At 37.0% G+C, this 19,318-nt stretch overlaps 4 protein-coding genes and 1 non-coding gene across 5 annotated transcripts; 4 read left to right on the plus strand and 1 right to left on the minus strand.

Annotated features, from left to right (window-relative positions):
* The first annotated feature begins 85 nt into the window (after nt 1-85).
* On the plus strand, nt 86-2,993 carry LOC102630279 (NADH dehydrogenase [ubiquinone] iron-sulfur protein 8-B, mitochondrial). The gene is made up of 8 exons (XM_006487080.2): nt 86-334; nt 548-638; nt 986-1,039; nt 1,150-1,241; nt 1,364-1,477; nt 2,323-2,390; nt 2,467-2,578; nt 2,666-2,993. The coding sequence occupies exons 1-8, from the start codon at nt 281-283 to the stop codon at nt 2,759-2,761; spliced, it is 681 nt and encodes a 226-aa protein (XP_006487143.2). The 5' UTR covers nt 86-280; the 3' UTR covers nt 2,762-2,993.
* Nucleotides 2,994-3,456: 463 nt separating this feature from the next.
* Nucleotides 3,457-8,513, plus strand: LOC102629983 (phenylalanine--tRNA ligase alpha subunit, cytoplasmic). Its single transcript, XM_052431877.1, has 13 exons — nt 3,457-3,808; nt 4,141-4,650; nt 4,985-5,022; nt 5,134-5,172; nt 5,919-5,995; nt 6,078-6,162; nt 6,238-6,334; nt 6,801-6,897; nt 7,274-7,345; nt 7,676-7,742; nt 7,824-7,949; nt 8,069-8,123; nt 8,214-8,513. The coding sequence occupies exons 1-13, from the start codon at nt 3,659-3,661 to the stop codon at nt 8,265-8,267; spliced, it is 1,467 nt and encodes a 488-aa protein (XP_052287837.1). The 5' UTR covers nt 3,457-3,658; the 3' UTR covers nt 8,268-8,513.
* A 1,207-nt stretch (nt 8,514-9,720) lies between these two features.
* LOC102629709 (uncharacterized) lies at nt 9,721-15,174 on the plus strand. The gene is made up of 7 exons (XM_006487078.4): nt 9,721-11,115; nt 11,206-11,395; nt 11,508-11,611; nt 11,741-11,843; nt 11,932-12,230; nt 12,986-13,291; nt 14,542-15,174. The coding sequence occupies exons 1-7, from the start codon at nt 10,009-10,011 to the stop codon at nt 14,917-14,919; spliced, it is 2,487 nt and encodes an 828-aa protein (XP_006487141.2). The 5' UTR covers nt 9,721-10,008; the 3' UTR covers nt 14,920-15,174.
* Nucleotides 15,175-15,274: 100 nt separating this feature from the next.
* Nucleotides 15,275-18,916, minus strand: LOC102629419 (transcription termination factor MTERF2, chloroplastic). The gene is made up of 6 exons (XM_006487077.4): nt 18,224-18,916; nt 17,541-17,949; nt 17,189-17,404; nt 16,789-16,896; nt 16,035-16,309; nt 15,275-15,783 (listed from the first exon to the last, which is right to left on the minus strand). Exons 1-6 carry the CDS (start codon nt 18,856-18,858, stop codon nt 15,468-15,470), a joined length of 1,959 nt encoding a protein of 652 aa, XP_006487140.2. The 5' UTR covers nt 18,859-18,916; the 3' UTR covers nt 15,275-15,467.
* Nucleotides 18,917-18,992: 76 nt separating this feature from the next.
* TRNAQ-CUG (transfer RNA glutamine (anticodon CUG)) lies at nt 18,993-19,064 on the plus strand. Its single transcript has one exon. It is a non-coding gene; the product is annotated as a tRNA-Gln (tRNA).
* The last annotated feature ends 254 nt before the right edge of the window (nt 19,065-19,318 follow it).

Below are 19,318 nucleotides of genomic sequence, written 5' to 3' on the forward strand. Positions count from 1 at the left end.
AATGTTTCCTAAAAACGTGGCGTTTTGAGATTCCCAGAAACTGTCAAATATAAAACATTGAAACGCATCGTATTGGAACCGACTCCATTTAGGCATTTGCTACGATTTCATATTTTTTGACACAAACAAAGTTGAAATAATTTCATTCTCACTGTTAAATCAAATCACCCACTTATTGACAAGCTGCTCTCCCAGTTTTTTGTTTCTCAAAATCACAGTGAAAGATCACGAACGCAGAAGAGCTCCATCGTCTTCAGCTCTATCATCCATCCCATTGCCTATGGCTTCCATCTTAGCTCGCAAATCCCTCTCCGCTCTTCGCGCTCGCCACCTCGTAAGCCACCCGTCGCTTTATTTTATTTTATTTTTAACTAAAAAAAGGAACTAAAACCCTAACAATTTATTCTATTTTATATAATAATTAGGATGTTATTAGTATTTTCTGCATAGAGTATTATTATTATTATTAACATTGTCATTTGAAGGACTTGCTTTGGATTCACGATTCGTTTGATTTGGCTTGGTTTTGTTTTGTTTTATTTATCAGGCGGTCTCGGGTCAAGCGTTGCAGGGTTCCCAACAATACGGGCTGCGATTCAATGCCCACCCTTATTCGTCGTATTTCCCCAGCAAGAAAGGTTTGTTGTGCACTCTCCTTTTTTTTTTTTTTCCAATTTCTTGGTCATTTCTATGGCTTCACGTATACATAAAAAATTTTCCGGAAATACTTAGTGTTGGTGTAAGAACTTTTTATTAGATTATAGATAGCGAAACTAGTCTCAGATTGTTTTACAAGAACATACATAAGCAATAAGTAAAGGGAATTTGTATGCTTGTGTGACCGGATAATTTGTCCCTGCTTTCTATGATCCCCCACGGATCAGTTTTTGTTGGGGCTCGGCTTTTAGTTAGACTGCATTGTTTTATGTGGTGCTGGATTTTGATTTTTAGCTTTTTTTTTGTGTCTTGTTGTTTTGTACTGCAGATGATGAAGAAAAAGAGCAACTTTTGAAGGAAATCTCGAAAGACTGGAGTTCTGGTAATCTTTTTTTTTTTTTTTTTTAATTTTATCAACTGGATTATTTGCATTCTTCATAAGGTTTTTTATCATTTCTTACAATATGTGGTGATGATTTTGTGTAATTGCAGTTTTTGAGAGAAGCATAAACATGTTATTTCTCACCGAAATGGTTAGGGGTTTAGGGTTGACACTCAAGTACTTCTTTGATAAAAAAGTCACTGTAAGTCTTGTCTCTCTCTAGTGAAATGATCTGGTTTAGTTTGCGTTGATATGAGTTTAAGCCAATGTCTTATTCAAAAGAAAAGGTTTTATTTTTAAACTATATTGTATTTCATTACGCAGATCAATTATCCATTTGAGAAAGGCCCTTTAAGTCCACGTTTTCGTGGTGAGCATGCCCTGCGGCGATATCCGACTGGAGAAGAAAGATGCATTGCTTGTAAACTCTGTGAAGCTGTAAGTTTGTAATTGCTTAACCATTAAGTCAAATTCCTGTTTAGAAATAAATCTTACAAAAGTAGATGTAGGAGTGGTGTAATATTGTTGCCAAGTAACCTGGGAGCAAGATTATGTTGTTTCCGTTCATACTAGGCAGCTGAATTCTTATGAAAGCACTTGGTTGGCAATAACTTGCTCTGATGTGTTGGCATGGAGGCTGTTCTTGGCTTGTCCTAGTAAACTTTAGACCAAATCTTCTCATCTCGGAAGTGCACTGTTTATATGAATGTGTGCATAAATTTAATTTTATGTGTGGGAGAATTGTTAATGATATGTAATAGCACCAGGTTGTTATTGATATTGATGAGGCCTATCAATATTCTAGCATTGATGGATTTGTTAATGATACTTCAGGACACGGAAACCAAAGTTTCAGAGTTGAGATTTAAATTAATGTCATTTATTTCTATATACTCTTGACATTTATTGATTTCTAGATGCTTTTAGGCTGATTGTACAGTAACAATAGATGGGTGTATATATCTTTTGTTTGTTCTCAAAATCTCGCTTTTGTAGGTGTGCATTTTCACAAGTTGGCTGGTAGTTCATGGCAGTAAAAATTTCCATGACTGTTGCTTCCTTTCTTTAACTATCTGCTTGTTTTCTGCCACTAGGCAGATTTGAGTCCTGTTTAGTCAATGTATTTTGTCAATATTTTCGACATGCGTCTAATGATACTTAAACCTATTCTATCCTAGATAGGGCAAGTTGAAGATCTTTTGGATTTGACCACTTGTAAATGTTGATTGGATCACCATCTGTTTGTCATTTGTATCTGAGGTGGGAATGGTCAATTTTCTCAGGTATGCCCCGCACAAGCAATCACAATAGAAGCAGAGGAAAGAGAAGATGGAAGCCGTAGGACGACCAGGTAACGATCCTTTTCATCTCCACTTTCTCTCTTTGCCATAGTTGTATTGCACCTCACATATTTGTATCTTTGCCAGGTATGATATTGACATGACCAAGTGCATCTACTGTGGATTCTGCCAAGAGGCTTGTCCTGTTGATGCCATTGTTGAAGGTCCCAACTTTGAGTATTCGACGGAAACTCATGAGGTTAGTAGGCATCCTTTACTGAAGCATATGCAGCGAGCTAGATTCAATAGTATATGCTATTGAACTTAACTTCAAATTTTGCTGCAGGAGCTTCTTTATGACAAAGAGAAGCTGCTTGAGAATGGTGATCGATGGGAAACTGAGATTGCAGAGAACCTCAGATCTGAAAGCCTTTACCGTTAATGCTTGCTGATTAATCCTTCCAAGTTAATACTTTGGGTTTCATGAGCTTTTGAGTTCGTGAAAATAAAAAAGATCTGTGCACGGTCTTTTCAGATACTTTGTATCCTAGATTTTGTGGTTATGTACTGTTGCTTCTTTAATTTACTTTTGGCTGCAACAACTTTTAGCAATGCTACAAAATTTCCGTTTGTAAAAAGTTTTAGAAATGGTCAAATGGACACATTTCTTACTATTCTTTTTTAGACTGCGAATGTCTATCCCGTTCAAATGATCTTGATCATAATTTTCCATTATTATTATTGATGTTGCTATTGTTTTTAATCATCAAATTGAACGATATGGGATTAGCAATCATAAATGTATAAAAAAAATTTTGTTGTGAACTTCTTCGGTACCTAAGAGGTAATCTTTGATAAAATCCTAGTGTCATTTTATCTTTGTTAAATTCAATTTGTGATCTTTGATAAAATTGAGATAAGATTGAATTGTTTGATAAATAAATTACAATTAAAATCTAATGCCCAACTTATAAAAGCTCAACAAAAGTAATACAAAAAAAAAAAAAAACACAGCAAATTCTTATAGTTATTGGACTGGGTTTCAAACCTCCACCGTAAAATTAAGGGAAGGAGTTCCTGACTGATGAGAAGGACATACGGGTCACATCTTGTACATTTTGGGGGAACACAGAAAAAACAGGGGATGATATAGCGCTAGCCCAATTGTGAGCCCGGCCTACTGCACGAGTTTGACTACCAAACTCACATATGGTGACTCAGTGGCTGGGACGCTAGGTAAAGCCTAACAAATTTGAGTAAGTTAAAGAAATCTGTAAACACTAATCAGAGAGTCACAGAGCGCAACAGCTGAGTCTCCCATTAGAGCGGCGGCAGCGCCATGGCCGAAGAGGCGATTCTAGGGTACTTAGAGAAGAATGAGCAAATCTCGGATTCTGGTAACTTCGCCGCCGAACGCGGGTTTGATCATAACGACGTCGTTAATGTCATCAAAAGCCTCCACGGTTTCCGTTACATCGATGCACAGGCACTGCTTTTTCATTTCCACTAAAACACGCACACTTGTTGTACTCTGTTTGTTAGCTAAAGGAACTGACTTATTTCGTCTCTCTCTCTCTCTCTCTCTCTCTCTCTCTTCTTTTTGGTGTTCGTGTGCGTAAATTTATTACCTTTAAATCGAAGTAGCAACTCTAATTTTATTGATTTTTTTCCTGCTACTTGGGTCAGGCAACTAGCATAGTTGTTGATTTCATTGATTTCGATTTTGGATTGTGTCAATGTAGCTTGGTTAACTGTGATTTAATTTAGTGAAAAGAAGCTACTTAAATTTTGAATTATTTATTTTATGGGATTGTACAGGACATTAAGAGGGAGACGTGGGTGCTTACCGGTGAGGGTAAGAAGTATGCTGCTGAAGGGTCACCCGAGGTTCAATTGTTCTTGGCAGTGCCAGCGGAGGGTAGTATCTCGAAAGACGAATTGCAGAAAAAGCTTGATCCTGCAGTTTTCAAAATAGGTTGCTCCCAGGCTGGTAAAAATAAGTGGGTGGAGATGGGGAAGCAAGTTTCGAGGAAGGTTCAAAATGTGGAAGACAAAGTCAAAGATTTGCTTCTACAAGTACAAAATGGACATGCACTTAGCAAAGAGGAGATTGGCAGTCTCAAAGCACGGAAGCTTATTGTTCCCCAGACATGGAAGGGGTACTCAGTGAGAAAAGGTCCTAATTATGCTCCCAAAAGGAAGAAAGTTGCTACAGATTTGACTCGAGAGAACCTTCAGAAGGGTGATTGGAAGGAATTGGAGTTCAAAGAGTACAACTTCAATGCTAAAGGACAGCCTGCGGAAGGTGGCCATCTTCACCCACTGCTCAAGGTAAGGGATAAAATGTACATCCATTCAATTTTCAAAAAGTGTCGAACTGTTTCTAGCCTATATTTTCTGAGAAGCAAGAATCTGAAAGTGTATATACTTTGATGAGTGGGGCTACCGTGACTGATTGACATGTTACATATCTGAATAGATATTATTTTGAGTATGCTTGTGTATATGCTGTAGATGATGATGGCTCACAGAGGAAGTTGCATTTAGTATTTGGCTTTGTATGAAACTTTCCAATGCCTGAAAATCTTTATGATATCTCGAGCATCACATTCCAATGTTGCAAAACTTCGGATGATTTGTGCTTCTAAGCATTTTCTAATTGCAGGTGCGGAAGCAATTGAAGGACATATTTCTCCAGATGGGGTGAGTTCTGTTCTTTAGTTTGTAATGTTCCAGCATACTTGTGTGTTTGGTAGCACTATTTTTATTTTAAATGCCGGCATTTTTATATTTGGTGCTATGTTTGGTTTGCAGTTTTGAGGAGATGCCGACAAACAATTTTGTTGAAAGCAGGTAGATCTTCTTAGCAGCTCGTTTTGAACATGTGAACATGATTTTTTTCCCATTGCTGTGTAACTGCCAATGAAGCGTCATCATATTGTACTTCAGCAGTTTTGGTTTATCTAGGAAGTCCCAAATAACCATATAGTTAACGCAATGATGAGTAAGGTTGTTTTTGGTTGTTTATTCTAACTGAATGCATATTTTCCTGCCTTCATTTATTGAAAGAGTGCAAGAAAAATAAAATAACTTGTTAATATCTGTGCATACCTTCAAAATATTTTCACAACCCCTCTTGTGGGGTGTTTTCCTCGGAAGTAGAAATTATGTAGACCTTCTCCCAGGAATGTGGTGGCTATTTACAACCTCAATGTTTGACTTGTATTTTATTTCTCATATTGGTTTGACATCATTGTATTGGAATGAGGCAGCAAGTTTCAAGGTCAATGTTTTGTGAAAGAAAACAATAATGCATTCATTCAGTTATGATTTATGAAGCAGGCTGCCTTTTGAAGCTTCATAGCGGATTTTAACAAAATTATAGTTATTGAAAGGAAAGAATTTAAGATAGCTAATTTCGCGTGCTTGTTTACCACCAATTATTGTAAGACTGGCAGACTAAAGCTGTATTGCTAATGTGTTGTATTAGTTATTTCAAAATATGTTCCAATCTTTTCTTGTTCAAGTATTTGAATGTTTGAACATTGTAAATGATAGCAAGCACTTGAATACTAACTTGTGTGTTTGTCAACTGATAGCTTCTGGAACTTTGATGCATTGTTCCAGCCACAACAACACCCTGCCCGTGATTCTCATGATACCTTCTTTCTGGAAGGTTTGTATGAATTCATTGCTTGATTGTGGTGATCCTGCTTCTTATGGTTTCCTTTTGATGGTCATTTGGCTTGAACATGCAGAACCTTCCACTACAAGGGAACTACCAGAAGATTATGTTGAGCGGGTGAAGCGTGTGCACGAGTCTGGTGGTTATGGGTCCAGAGGGTATGTGATTTTCTTGAATCTTACTTATCCACATTAAGGTTGCTTTCTAACTTGATTTTGTACTATTTTTCGTAGATATGGATATGAGTGGAAAAGAGAGGAAGCAAACAAAAACCTTCTGCGAACTCATACAACTGCTGTCTCTTCCAGGATGCTTAAGGCGCTAGCTGAGGTTTGATATTCTTGATGGTGTTCCTGAATTTTCAATGTTTCTTCATTTTCAGACCTAAAAACCTTTTTCTTTTGCCCTTTTTGATGCAAAAGCCCACTCTATGCTAGTCAATGTATTTTTGTGAAAACAAACTTCCAAGACACTGCACTGGCACTTTGCTTGCACCAATAAATTAGATGGGACCAAATAAAATGTTGTTCTCAGAGCCTTGGTCCTTTAGTCTATGCTAGTTTACCTCGACAATTTTTCTCAAGATTTTAACACTGAAGTATGACAATCATGTCCTTTTCTTTAATATTATTCGGGCCTTCGAGTCTGATTTTAAGAAAATATTTGGCATTTTTTAAAGTTTAACGCCTATTTTTAATTTTTTTTTCTTTAAAGTATTTTGTGGATGGGTTTTGGTTTCATAGTCATTTCATTAAGTGACTGAGTGGTTGTTTCTATTCGTTGATGTTATTTGCAGAAACCTTTTGCCCCAAAAAAGTATTTCTCCATAGATCGTGTTTTCAGAAATGAAGCTGTTGATCGAACTCATCTTGCAGAATTCCACCAAATAGAAGGTGTTGATGTCATTTTAGTCTTCATAACTTTGTGTGTTTGTATATTCACAATGAGGTGTCAACAATCTGTATTGTACAAATTACTTGACCCATCTTCTGGACCCAGGGAGCTAAAATTTTTCTTGTCAACTTGAGTTGGTGTTTGAAGTAGCTTGATATCTCCAGTTGGATTGTTCCTTTGTTCTTGTGCAGACCAGACACAGTCAACTTCTATGTTGATTGAAAATTGGTAGTAGAAAATATGTAAAAATCAGCCAGGATTTTTATGGACTGACTCTTTGGTGCACCTAGCAGTGATTGTAATTATAGTCTGGATGATATATTGATTTGTGTGCCTTTTTTAATTAATAATCTGAGTTTCTGATTTTTGTTTCAGGCCTGGTATGTGATAGGGGACTCACTCTTGGTGACTTGATTGGAGTCCTACATGACTTCTTCTCACGATTGGGTAATGCAATAGGACTCTTTGAAAAATCCAGTTGTTTCTGTCCATTGGTGTTGAACAAATTGGCTTTGAAGGTTTATAATGTATCGAAGTCGAATGAAGTGATGTTTAATATTTTACAACTATATTACAGCTATTTTCTGTTTACCGTATCTGATTATGGCAAGGTTCAAAATCCCATTTCTTGACCAATCACAGAAAGATGATGTTTATACTCTCCTTAACCACGATCTACAGCAGTTGATTTTTGTTCTCTTTTCTCTTCCTGCTGGCTTAGATGAAATGTACAACTTTAAGTAGAAACATGACATTTTGATTCCCCTCTATTCATAGGCATGTCGAAGCTGCGTTTTAAGCCTGCTTACAATCCATACACTGAACCTAGCATGGAGATTTTCAGGTATGTAATTTTGATCTTATTTATTTTGGTTTGTTTCTTTTGGTAGTTGACAATTTGGCATTGAATCCTGTTATTTACCAGTTATCATGAAGGCTTTGGGAAATGGGTGGAAGTTGGGAACTCTGGCATGTTCAGACCTGAAATGTTGCTTCCTATGGGATTGCCGGAAGATGTCCGTGTTATTGCATGGGGCCTTTCTCTTGAAAGGTAAGAAGATCTTTATGGTTATACAAAGAACTAAATTAATTGGAGCATCTTTGTCACGTCGATCTGTACATGTTTCTGATGGAAGATATTTCTATTTTCATTTTCCTTTTTTGAACTAGACCGACTATGATACTGTATGGTATTGACAACATTCGAGATCTGTTTGGTCACAAGGTATGCGCACTTTCATTTTGCCAGCAGCTATGATGTTACATTGGCTTAAAAGTATGAAACGATGTTGCATATGTCCCTTGTTATTTACAGGTGGATCTTGGTCTCATCAAGCGGAACCCCATATGCCGCCTTGGAATTAGTTAGATCATGGTCTGTTGGATTACTTTGTGCCAGCATGCACCAGGGTCTCAGCAAATGTACCGCAGCTTATGGTTCAGAATTACATCAGATTTTTTGGTTTTTGATAGATAACTTTTAAGAGTAATTTTACAAAAGAGGTTTTGAAATTCTTGATTGTATTAAATCAATCAGTCAATATACTGGTTGCTTGTTTGGCGCTTCTGTTACACACTGATACAGCCAAATGAAAGTTTATTCTTCCTCTTGGTATATTTTTCTTCAGTTTTTGATTTACTTTACTGCAATTTCCTATTAAAAGAAGGTTGGAATTTTTTTCACTACCTGGACTGCTCTGTTTATTGGCATTTGTAAAGATAGTCAAGGATGAAGGTCTATGCTGAGTTGAGTTTTTGCAGATAAATATACATAATATTTAAAATAAAAATAAAAATATGGTTTTAGATGATGATATGAAAAAAGTAAAAATTTGAAATTATTCTGACTATTAATTTAATATTCAGTAAAAATATAGTTCAATATTAAATTTTGATCTCCCAAATTCTTGATTGGTCAAGCGGTCTCCCTCCCTCTCTGTGTTTTTCTTTTTTGGTGGTTGCATTCATACATTAGTGTTCAAATTATATAAGGAAATAAGGGTTAAAAAATTAATTTATGCTTTATGTAACATTAAAATAACAAAATAATTTTTATTTGTGCTGTACATTACTAATAAACTTTTTATTAGTAAATATATTTGTTTATATATATATATATGTTTTTTTTTTTCAATTCATTGGTCAGTGTTGCGTTGGATGACACATCATTTTTTTCTTATTTTATGTTCGTTTGGTTCAGTAATGAAACTTATTCCACGTGGCTTATGGCCCTGTAAGTAGCGAGTAAATTCATTCATTCAAATACTAAGGTCGGTCCTTCCAATAGGCATTTGGTACAATGGGAGAACCTTTGCACTTAAAATATTGAGTTTAAGGATTCGAGTCTCCATAAAAATATTTATAGGAGTTATTTACAATACTCCCTCAATTATTAAATAATTAAGTGGAGTCAGTCTGTCCTCACGAAATGTGAGTGGAGTGAACAATCCTCGAATATTTGAAAATATTTAAAGAATTTGGACAGCGCTTTAAAGGAGTACATGCAGTGAACAACCCTTGAATATTTGAAAATATTTAAAGAATTTAGACAGCGCTTTAAAGGAGTACATGCCACAAAGAAAGAGTGGACAACCCTCGAATATTTGAAAGGGTTTAAAGAATTTGGACAGCGCTTCAGGGGAGTACATGCCACAAAGAAAATCTCAATTGTAGAATTTATTTGTAAATATTAATTGTAATATCTGATGTAATATCAATAACAATCTTGTATAACAATATTAAAAAAAAATACTAAGGTCGGTCTGAAGCCAATAAAACATTTTTAGTTTATATTTATTTATAACAAATCTTTTTTGTAAAATTGACCGATCGGATCGGGTTCAATTATTGACGGATCACCATTTCGGGTCGACAAAACAAATCCAAGTTTTATCTGCTCTAGTTTTCTTTTTTTATCACAAGATTAGGGTTTATACTGACTATGTAGATAGATCCAAAACCAAAAGCACTAAAGAATTGTTGCCTTGCTCTTGCTGAACCAGGTACTCTGCGTTATAGCATACCGAGTTATAAATTTGGCGTTAACTTTTTTTTTTTTAGAATTAATTAATTGTCGTGGGAGTTAGTAGTTTAGGGTTTTTGAATTGGTGATGGCTAGACGAGACAGTAGTGAGTCTAGCGACGATGACAGAGAGAGACGATGTCGTTATAGTGATAGAAAAAAGGAAACCAGATCCGTCGGTCGTCGGGATCGCGGAGACGAGTCGGATAATTCGTCTGATTCTGACCCGAAACAGCATCGACACGAGAGGCGCAATGAGCGAGGCAATGGTAACAGTAATAGACCTGACGAGGAGAGAGATGTAAGTGACAGGCGTGAAGGTGAGAGAGACAAGGATAAGCGTGACCTGCGGCAGGATGTAAGAGAGGAGAGTAAGAATGATGGGGAGGAGGAGGAGGGGAAGGATGGCAAGCGTGTGAAAAGAGACCGAAGAGATAGGGAAAGGGAGCGGGGGAGAGAGAGAGGGCGGCGAGATGAGAATGGAGAGGATGGTTTTTTAAGAAAGGAGGACTGTCATAGACGTAGGGATTTAGGAGAGGACAATGAGAGGGAAGAACGTAGGAAATCAGATAGAGGAAGGGATAGGAGGCGTAATGCTCGTGATAGGAGACGCAATGATGATGATGATGATCGAAAAAATAGGGATAGGAGAGAGATAAAGAAAGATGAGGATGGTGATACAAAATACAGGAGAGACAAGGAGAAGGATAGAAGACGGGAAGAAAGTCGGAATAAGGATGATAGTAAGGCAGTGGATGATTCGAAAGTTAAAAGCACGAGGCAAGAGGGTAATGTGAATGGTGGTGATGCAGCATTGACCTTGGGTAGGAGTGGAGGGGTTTATATTCCGCCTTTTAAGTTGGCACGGATGATGAAAGATGTGGAAGATAAAAGCAGTGCTGAGTATCAGCGTTTGACATGGGATGCCCTTCGTAAGAGTATTAATGGGCTTGTTAACAAGGTCAATGCAACTAATATTAAGAATATTATTCCTGAGCTTTTTGCGGAGAATCTCATTCGAGGAAGGGGTCTTTTCTGCCGATCTTGTATGAAATCGCAAATGGCATCGCCGGGTTTCACAGATGTGTTTGCGGCTTTGGTAGCTGTTGTCAACACCAAGTTTACGGCAGTGGGTGAACTCTTACTGAAAAGAATAGTTTTGCAGCTTAAAAGAGCTTATAAGCGGAATGACAAGGTATGCATCTTGTTGTGATTTATTATTGACTGATAGGGATTGTCTCCTCTTCTGGATTTAGTTCTGATTTTCTTGGCTATTCATTTGCAGCCACAATTGCTAGCAGCTGTTAAATTTATAGCGCATTTAGTAAACCAACAAGTGGCTCATGAGATTATCGCTTTAGAGCTGCTCACGATTTTGCTGGAGAATCCTACTGATGATAGTGTTGAAGTAGCTGTTGGCTTTGTTAAAGAGTGTGGATCGATACTACAGGATCTTTCACCAAAGGGACTTCATGGTTCGTATGCTGTTTGAATTACTTTTCTTTATGAATTCGTTTTATCTGTGAAGTTTCAGAGGATTGTGCCATGTGTATTATCTGGTTTATCAATGTTCTTTTATTTGTGTAGGTATTTTTGAGCGGTTTCGTGGAATTCTACATGAAGGAGAGATAGACAAACGAGTTCAATTTTTGATTGAAGGCCTGTTTGCCATAAGGAAAGCAAAATTTCAGGTGATTTTTTTTTTTAATTTTTTACCTTTGTTAAGTTTTAGCATGTAAAATTGACTTGTATGAATTTAGAGCTCAATAACTCAAAAACTTAAATCCTAGTGCTTTTGTTGTGCATTCATTAATTTTCAGGGTTACCCCGCTGTTCGTCCAGAGCTGGATCTTGTTGATATTGAGGATCAATTGACTCATGAGATATCGCTTCAAGATGAAATTGATCCGGAGATTACCCTTGGTGTGTCTTAGACAATCAACTTGTTTCAGCTGCTTCATTGGTTATTTCTGTTTGTTTATGGTTGTTAATGTTTTTCCCCAATGTACAGATATCTTCAAACCGGATCCTAACTTCTTGGACAATGAAAAACGCTATGAAGATATGAAGAAAGACCTCCTTGGTGAGACATCTGAGGATGAAGAAGGATCTGATGCAGGTTCAGGGGATGAGGATGATTCCGAAGAAGAAGAAGAAGAAGAAGATGAGGAACAGATGAAGATAAAAGATGAAACAGAAACAAACCTTGTAAATCTTCGAAGGACAATTTATCTAACAATTATGTCTAGTGTAGATTTTGAAGAGGCCGGCCACAAACTACTGAAAATTAAACTGGAGCCAGGTCAAGAGGTAAGCATTATAAACAATGCATGAATTTTACAAAAGCATTCTGAAACAGCATGGTTCTTTATCTGTTTTCTGTTGTCTGATAAGTAGGAGTCTAATCTCCCTTAAAGCTACCACATGGAAGAAGAGGTGGATCAAGAGTATTGTTAAGAATTTAAAAGCTTATGAATTTTATGCCAATCCATCGTAATCTAGGTAAATTAGGAAACCAACTGGATGCCCAGAATCTCTTTTTTCAGAATTGGAGAGAAATTCAGTGCAATTGTTTGCTCAAATTAATTGCATTTATGTGATGCTAAGGATGGGACCAGTTGTCGGGTTCTTATAGTGGTTTTAGGTTTATAGAATACTGGAAACTCTGCTGTTTGGCCCATCTTCACTTGTGCAATGAATCTGCTGGGAAGGGATAGTGATAGATATATGGACTTCTCTTTGTCTTATGGGTTAATGCTATAGCAAGAGCTTATTTGTATTGATCAATGGTGAATTGTCCGAGCATTCTTGTTATTTTCTTTACAATCAGCCTTTTCTTTTTCCTGACTAATGCTAGACCAACGGCTTATTTGTATTGATCAATAGTGAAAATGTCCAAGCTTTCTTGTAACTTTCTTTACAGTCAGCTTTTTCCTTTCCCTGACTATTTCACACTAATGGTTTATATAGCATTCTGGCATATCATTTTCAGATATACAGTTTCCTTTACTTTGGCATGTATTCTTCTCTAAGAAGTTTTTGTTGTCTTGATTTTTCTTGTGTAGATGGAGTTGTGTATTATGCTTTTGGAGTGTTGCAGTCAGGAGAGAACTTATCTTCGGTATTATGGATTATTGGGGCAACGGTTCTGCATGATAAACAAAGTCCATCAAGAAAATTTTGAGAAATGCTTCGTCCAGCAATATTCTATGATTCATCGACTTGAAACCAATAAATTACGTAATGTGGCCAAATTTTTTGCTCATTTACTTGGAACCCATGCTCTGCCTTGGCATGTTTTAGCTTACATACGGTTAACAGAGGAGGACACCACTTCATCTTCCCGTATTTTCATAAAGATTCTCTTCCAGGTATGTAAAAAGATTTTGCATTCTATTAAATTCTGTCTGTTTCATTTTTTGCATTCCCTTTGTTTGTTGTGATTTTGTCAATCTTTAATTCTTCATTGACTAGGTGGTGTGAAAAGTTATGTTATGAATGAGATGAAGATGATTGACTTTGTAGATTGTAATGTAAAAATTATTTAAATAATTTATGAAATCAAAAAATATTGCAATGGTGACATTTTGCTTTCATCACATCCTTAAGTTCACAATTACTAAATAAAGGTGTTTTCTTTGTGGTCGAATAATAGGAAATCTTTGGATAAGCAAATCTAATTGATATATGTAGTTAAGGATAATTGTGATGCATTATTGGGTGGCTCACTACGTTTGCAAGTGCATAGCCTCCCTTTGTCTCTGAGGTGAGGGTTTGAGTTCCTGTTTGATCCCATGTACCAAGAGTATGTGATTTCTGCTCGATATACCAAATTATCGTTGCAAACCATGAGATATTATTACAGTAAGGGATGATCAAAGTTATCTTGATTCATCCCGCCATGAGGAATCCTCTTAAATTATTAAATTAAATAAATTAAAGGAAAGAAGTGCCTCGGAGTTCATTAGGGATTTTTTTGTCTATGTATCGTTCGTTTCAATCATTTAGGTCTTGCTTCACTCGATGGTTATGCCACGTCATACTTAAAGCCTTTATGCTATGTATAGACCAGTCATTTTTTGATGTTTTGCAATGAATTCATCAAAATCTTTTTTATCAACATAGCCCCATTCTTGGTATCTTATTAGTAGTTTTGCATATTCTTATTAACCAATGCAATACCTACGGTTTTGATATACAAAAAATTGCCTGTCATTTTTTACATACATCCGTTCGACAATAAGCATTCCCCTTTTCATCAATTCTGTAAGAGTGAAATTCTTCTCAGTGATCAAAATAGGCAGACCTATTTTTGTTTAACCATTCTGAAAATTTTGATTGCTTCGAATATTTGAAGGCATGATACCCTTGATTATGCAGGTTTCTGGCTTTCTGCACTTGGTTTGTTTCTTTCTTTTATCCTGCTTTATCTTGAGTTCTAATATTCTTGCTCTTTTCTTGACCTTAATGGGATGATCTATTTGAAGTATTAACTCTATGGCTCTATCCCTAAGCAAATTGTTCTTATATCCTATGTTAATGTCACAACCTTGGCCAGTTATTAATGATATTGTATCTTTGTTTTTCAAGTCCTTATTCCAATTGTTACCTTTTCTTGCAGGAACTGTCGGAGCATCTTGGTATCCGTTTGCTCAATGAGCGGCTCACAGATCCAACAATGCAAGACTCATTTGAATCCATTTTTCCGAGGGACAATCCCAAGAACACTCGATTTGCCATCAATTTTTTCACATCAATTGGACTTGGTGGTATCACTGAGAATTTACGTGAATACCTGAAGAACATGCCACGGCTTATCATGCAACAACAAAAACAAGTATCTGAGTCAGAGCCGGATTCAGAATCAGATGATGAATCTGAGAGCTCTGATTCATCCGACTCAGACACATCTAGCTCACAGTCTAAGTCGGAGGATTCATCAAGTTCTGATGAAAGCGACCGAGACAAAAGACGCAGTAAGCGAAGGAGAAGACACTGAATCATTATCTTGCTGCTGCTGTCGTGAAAGGTCTCTCAAGTCTTTGAATTTGTGAAGCGAAACAGTTAAAATGTAATGTTCCAATCTGTAAAATATCACATAGCTTCAACCCTTCTATTTTATGTCTCTCTTGCTTCTCTTAGCATTAAGTTTTTGACTTGTATGATCATTTGTAGCTGCATCCTTGTACTATGTTTAAATCAGCCTTATCTTGCAGAAAACTTGTAAGGAATTTTACCGTTCTCATTTTTTTCAGTTGTTGGCATGATTACGTTGAGAATACATACGTTTTTAACCATAACCCCCTCCCCCCCCCCCCCCCCCCCCAAAAAAAAGTACGTTGTACAAATTCGAATAGGCTGATCACAATCTTCTTATCAATTCTTCGTATGGGTATGGTCAATTTACAGCTCAATAACAACCTTTTAGTTTCCTTTTTAAACATGGAAGAGCAAAAGACAAATGCCCTTAACAAATTAGTGGCTAAACTGATGTAAACAGTGAATAACAAACTTCAAATTTACTGTGCTAAGCTGCCTTTGAGAATTCTAGTTACTTGAACGATCGAATTCTGTCCTCTCTATTGAACTATCGATTGCCTGAGGTTCAGAACCTTTACTTCCAATGTCAGTATAATCGACAGCATCCTGCTGTCGTAAGGAGTCATCAACTGTTTGAGAATGAGGAGCTTCATTTATGAGACCTAGTTCATATAATCGACGACCTTCCACCTTATCCGCCACCTTCTGATTGAACTCTTCATTGGAACAAGCCAACATGTAACGCAACTTAAAATTAACCCGATTTTCCACCATCATCTTGTGCCTTGGAATTATTCGTTCGTCAAGAGAATAGCTGAAAAACCTGCAAAATATTTCACCTGCATCAGTATCCAAGATGATGAAAATGTAAAAGGGTGAAAAAGACTAGGATAATGAACATTAGTAAGTAAATTTCATAAAAATATGCCACCAATTAGGGATTTCTTTAAGAGGCCCAATAATGGAGCTACATGAATATGATTAAGCTTAATCATCAAACTGATTTTGTGTTGTAAAATAATCAAGCCCAAAAGAATAACAAGAGCCCAACAAAATTCTTAATGATGCCATCACCTTGGAAACTCAATGAGATCCTGCAACGGGCGAACCATGGTTCTTCGCAAATACCGATACTTTGGACGGAATATATCAATATTGTAACGTAGTAGCATGGGAAAATCTGCAATCATTGCACCAAGTTGATGAAGCTTTATGCCAAGTGACAGAAAATATTTCACATTAACTTCAAGCTTATTTCCTATGCTGCACCCCAAGAGCTCTGGCCCCAGAGCCAAACACTTCCCAATATCCCTCTCGCTGACTCCAGCTTTAGTCATCAGGAATATAACCTGTATGATATTCCAATTTCTGGAGGTTACTGCAAGGTGATTTTACCAGCACAAAAAATTTATATATATATATTAAAAAAAAAACAAAAAGGCCCTAAATTTATCAATTTTTGCTATAGGAAAATGACTAATGAGATTTTGGAAGAGCCATTAAACAAAATAGGCAAAGATTTAACGGAACATTTCTAGCATCACTCTTCATAACATTTTATGTTTAAAACTTTAAATTGTCGCTCTATATTCAGATCTTAGAAATAATGAGGAAGAAAAAGAAATATATATATATATATATATATTCCAGTCTTGCAATTTTCTAACAAACAGGTTCCAGTCGTATTTTTTACAATTTAAAAGTTCTTCCCATGCACCTGACTCAGAAAATAATAGAAAATCATCATGGATTGTTTCAATGATGTTCAGTGGTGTGGCAAGATACAAGCAAAATAACACTGTAAATTAAGAAAAGGAAGGAAACAAACCACTGGCCGAATTTTCTTGTAAAGGCTGTATGTTAGTAAAGAAGGAAATTTTACAAGCATGTTCGCGATCCCCTCATCTCGAACACCTATATCCTGGAAAAATCTCACCTTACAAAAATGAAAAAAGTATCATAGTGTCAGTATTCACAATATAAAGCATGAGAGCAATAAATGCATGATTCAATAACAGACATTTTTGTTTGATGCCAGATGAATAGTTAAACTAAACACATCTATAAATCATTCAGGGAGTAGAGCAGAGAGAGAGAATCTAAGATTACAGGTGGGAATTCCAGTTGAAAAGGTGGGAATATGAATTAGATCATACACATTGCTTTTCCAAAACCTGATATTCTGAACAACATTGAGTAAAAATAGTGTAGTCGAACTATCAATCTACCTTGGGAACAATAGTTGTCTCCAAATCAAAACAGAAAACCATGGGTTTAATAACAAGCATCCTCCTCATGCCATCTCGTGAAACTCCGAGATAGTACAAATACTTAACAAGAGGCTTCCATCTTTCTCCAATGCCACAGCCCATCAAATGTGGCCTAAATGCCAGCAATCTCCCAACATCCTCAGTAGAAAGGCCAAACTCCTTCAAGTAAGTAACCTGTACAAACACAAACATCATCTCAACTTATTATCAAACAAATTTTTGAATAAATTATCCTAGCAACACATCTCCCTAAGCATTTTCCACCCAAAAGAAGTTGTACAACTGCTAAAAAGAGTCCAGAGTCAGGTACCTTTTGGTGCATCTCTTCCAGAGTTAAAAAGCCAAGTATCTTAGGATAATCAAAGACCATTGTACCAAAATCATTTTTGTTCATTCCCATATCCAAGTAAAAGTGTACACGCGTTTTCACTTCTTCAATACTCTGTGACAATAACTGAGGACATCGGCTCATGACATAACCCATCCAATCCCTTCTCACTCCATTGGTCTCCAAATACTCAACAATCTCATTCAACTCTTCAATGCTGCGTTCCAAAATGTTCCCTCCCGTTTTGAGTAACGCAACCCCAAGAAATTCACCCTTCACATGAACCGACTTCAGCCACTCTGCTAGATGTCTTATGGATTCAAGATTGCCTCCAGACATGCATATTAACTTTGCAATTTTCGGATATGAAAGTCCATTGTGTTTCAACCACCTATATATAACTCAGTTATCAAATATCAATGGAATAAAGAACCCCTTTTCTCAATTTAAGAAGCAAACAATGTAAATGACTTCTATCTAGAAATGTTCCATTAAACATTTCATCATCCCGTATTTCTTGTTCTTCAAAAGCTAAGGGCATGTTTGTAATTGCATTGATTCTGCTTAATCTTAAAAGTACTTTTGCTTAAATGTTTACCGATGCTATAGCCCAAAACCCAATAAGCAAATCCAAAATTAACTCAAAAGGAAAAACAAAAACAAACCTTATAAGCGGCACAACATTAGAATCCTCAATAACCCACTTAGCACGGACATCAAACGAAGAGTCAGCAAACTCAGGCAGCTTCTTCAGAGCAGCAGCCTTGATCATAACATGATCAATAAAATCAGGCAACCTATCGGCCACATTAGTCGAATAGGTAATTCCAAACTTGCCCTTCCTCCACATTGCCTCCTTAAATATCTCAGCCGTCACCTTTCTCCTTATATCCAACGCCTTCATAATCAACTCCTCGTCCACGTCACCACCATCATCGTCATTGCTGCTGGGTGGCTGTTGCTTGAAGAGGGTTCGAAGATGGGGCGGGTGAGATAATGAGTCAGACGACATGTCGTAGATTGAGCCGGGGAATTGAGGGGGCCGTTTTCTGACAAGGGACAATTCGAGCAGTTTAACTTTTTCTTCGGGTGGGATGACGACATCGACAACGGCGTCGTCTTGCTTTTGTTGTTGTTGCTGTTGGGTATTGGTGAAGTGGTAACGGAGGAGGGAGGCGGACTTGGCGTTGTGCTGGCGGTCTTGTGGGTGGTGGTGAATGACGGCGGAGATAGTGGTGGTACGGCGGAGAGAGAAGAGTGGGGAGTGTGGACATGGTGACGGTGATGGTGCTGTCAGCATGCTTCTGTTTGCTGGTTTAATTAGTGGATAGGGGAGGAAGTGCCACTGGAAGTGCGCAACCGTCTCGGTTTTAGATTTTTATCTAATTTAACATTTAGTTTATATAAAATAATAAAGGACTGCTATGCAACAACGGTCTCATGGTCTAGTGGTCAGGACATTGGACTCTGAATCCAGTAACCCGAGTTCAAATCTCGGTGGGACCTTTTTTGTTTTTTTTAATCCATATAAATTCCTCTTAGCTTGTGCTATTGTACACGGTGATGATGACATACGATTAGGTACAGATATAATCTAGTGCACGCAGTCGCACCATCGTATATTTAACCAATAACTATTTGAGAGCTCTTATGATCAAATCTTGCTCCCACAGAAAATATAGTTTAATGATCTGTATTTAACAAGAGATGAGAAACCACCATGCAAGAATAGCAAGATGTTGAAGTTTGGTTTCATCTAT

This window comes from Citrus sinensis, chromosome 8 (assembly GCF_022201045.2).
Source record: "Citrus sinensis cultivar Valencia sweet orange chromosome 8, DVS_A1.0, whole genome shotgun sequence".
Lineage (NCBI taxonomy): Eukaryota > Viridiplantae > Streptophyta > Magnoliopsida > Sapindales > Rutaceae > Citrus > Citrus sinensis.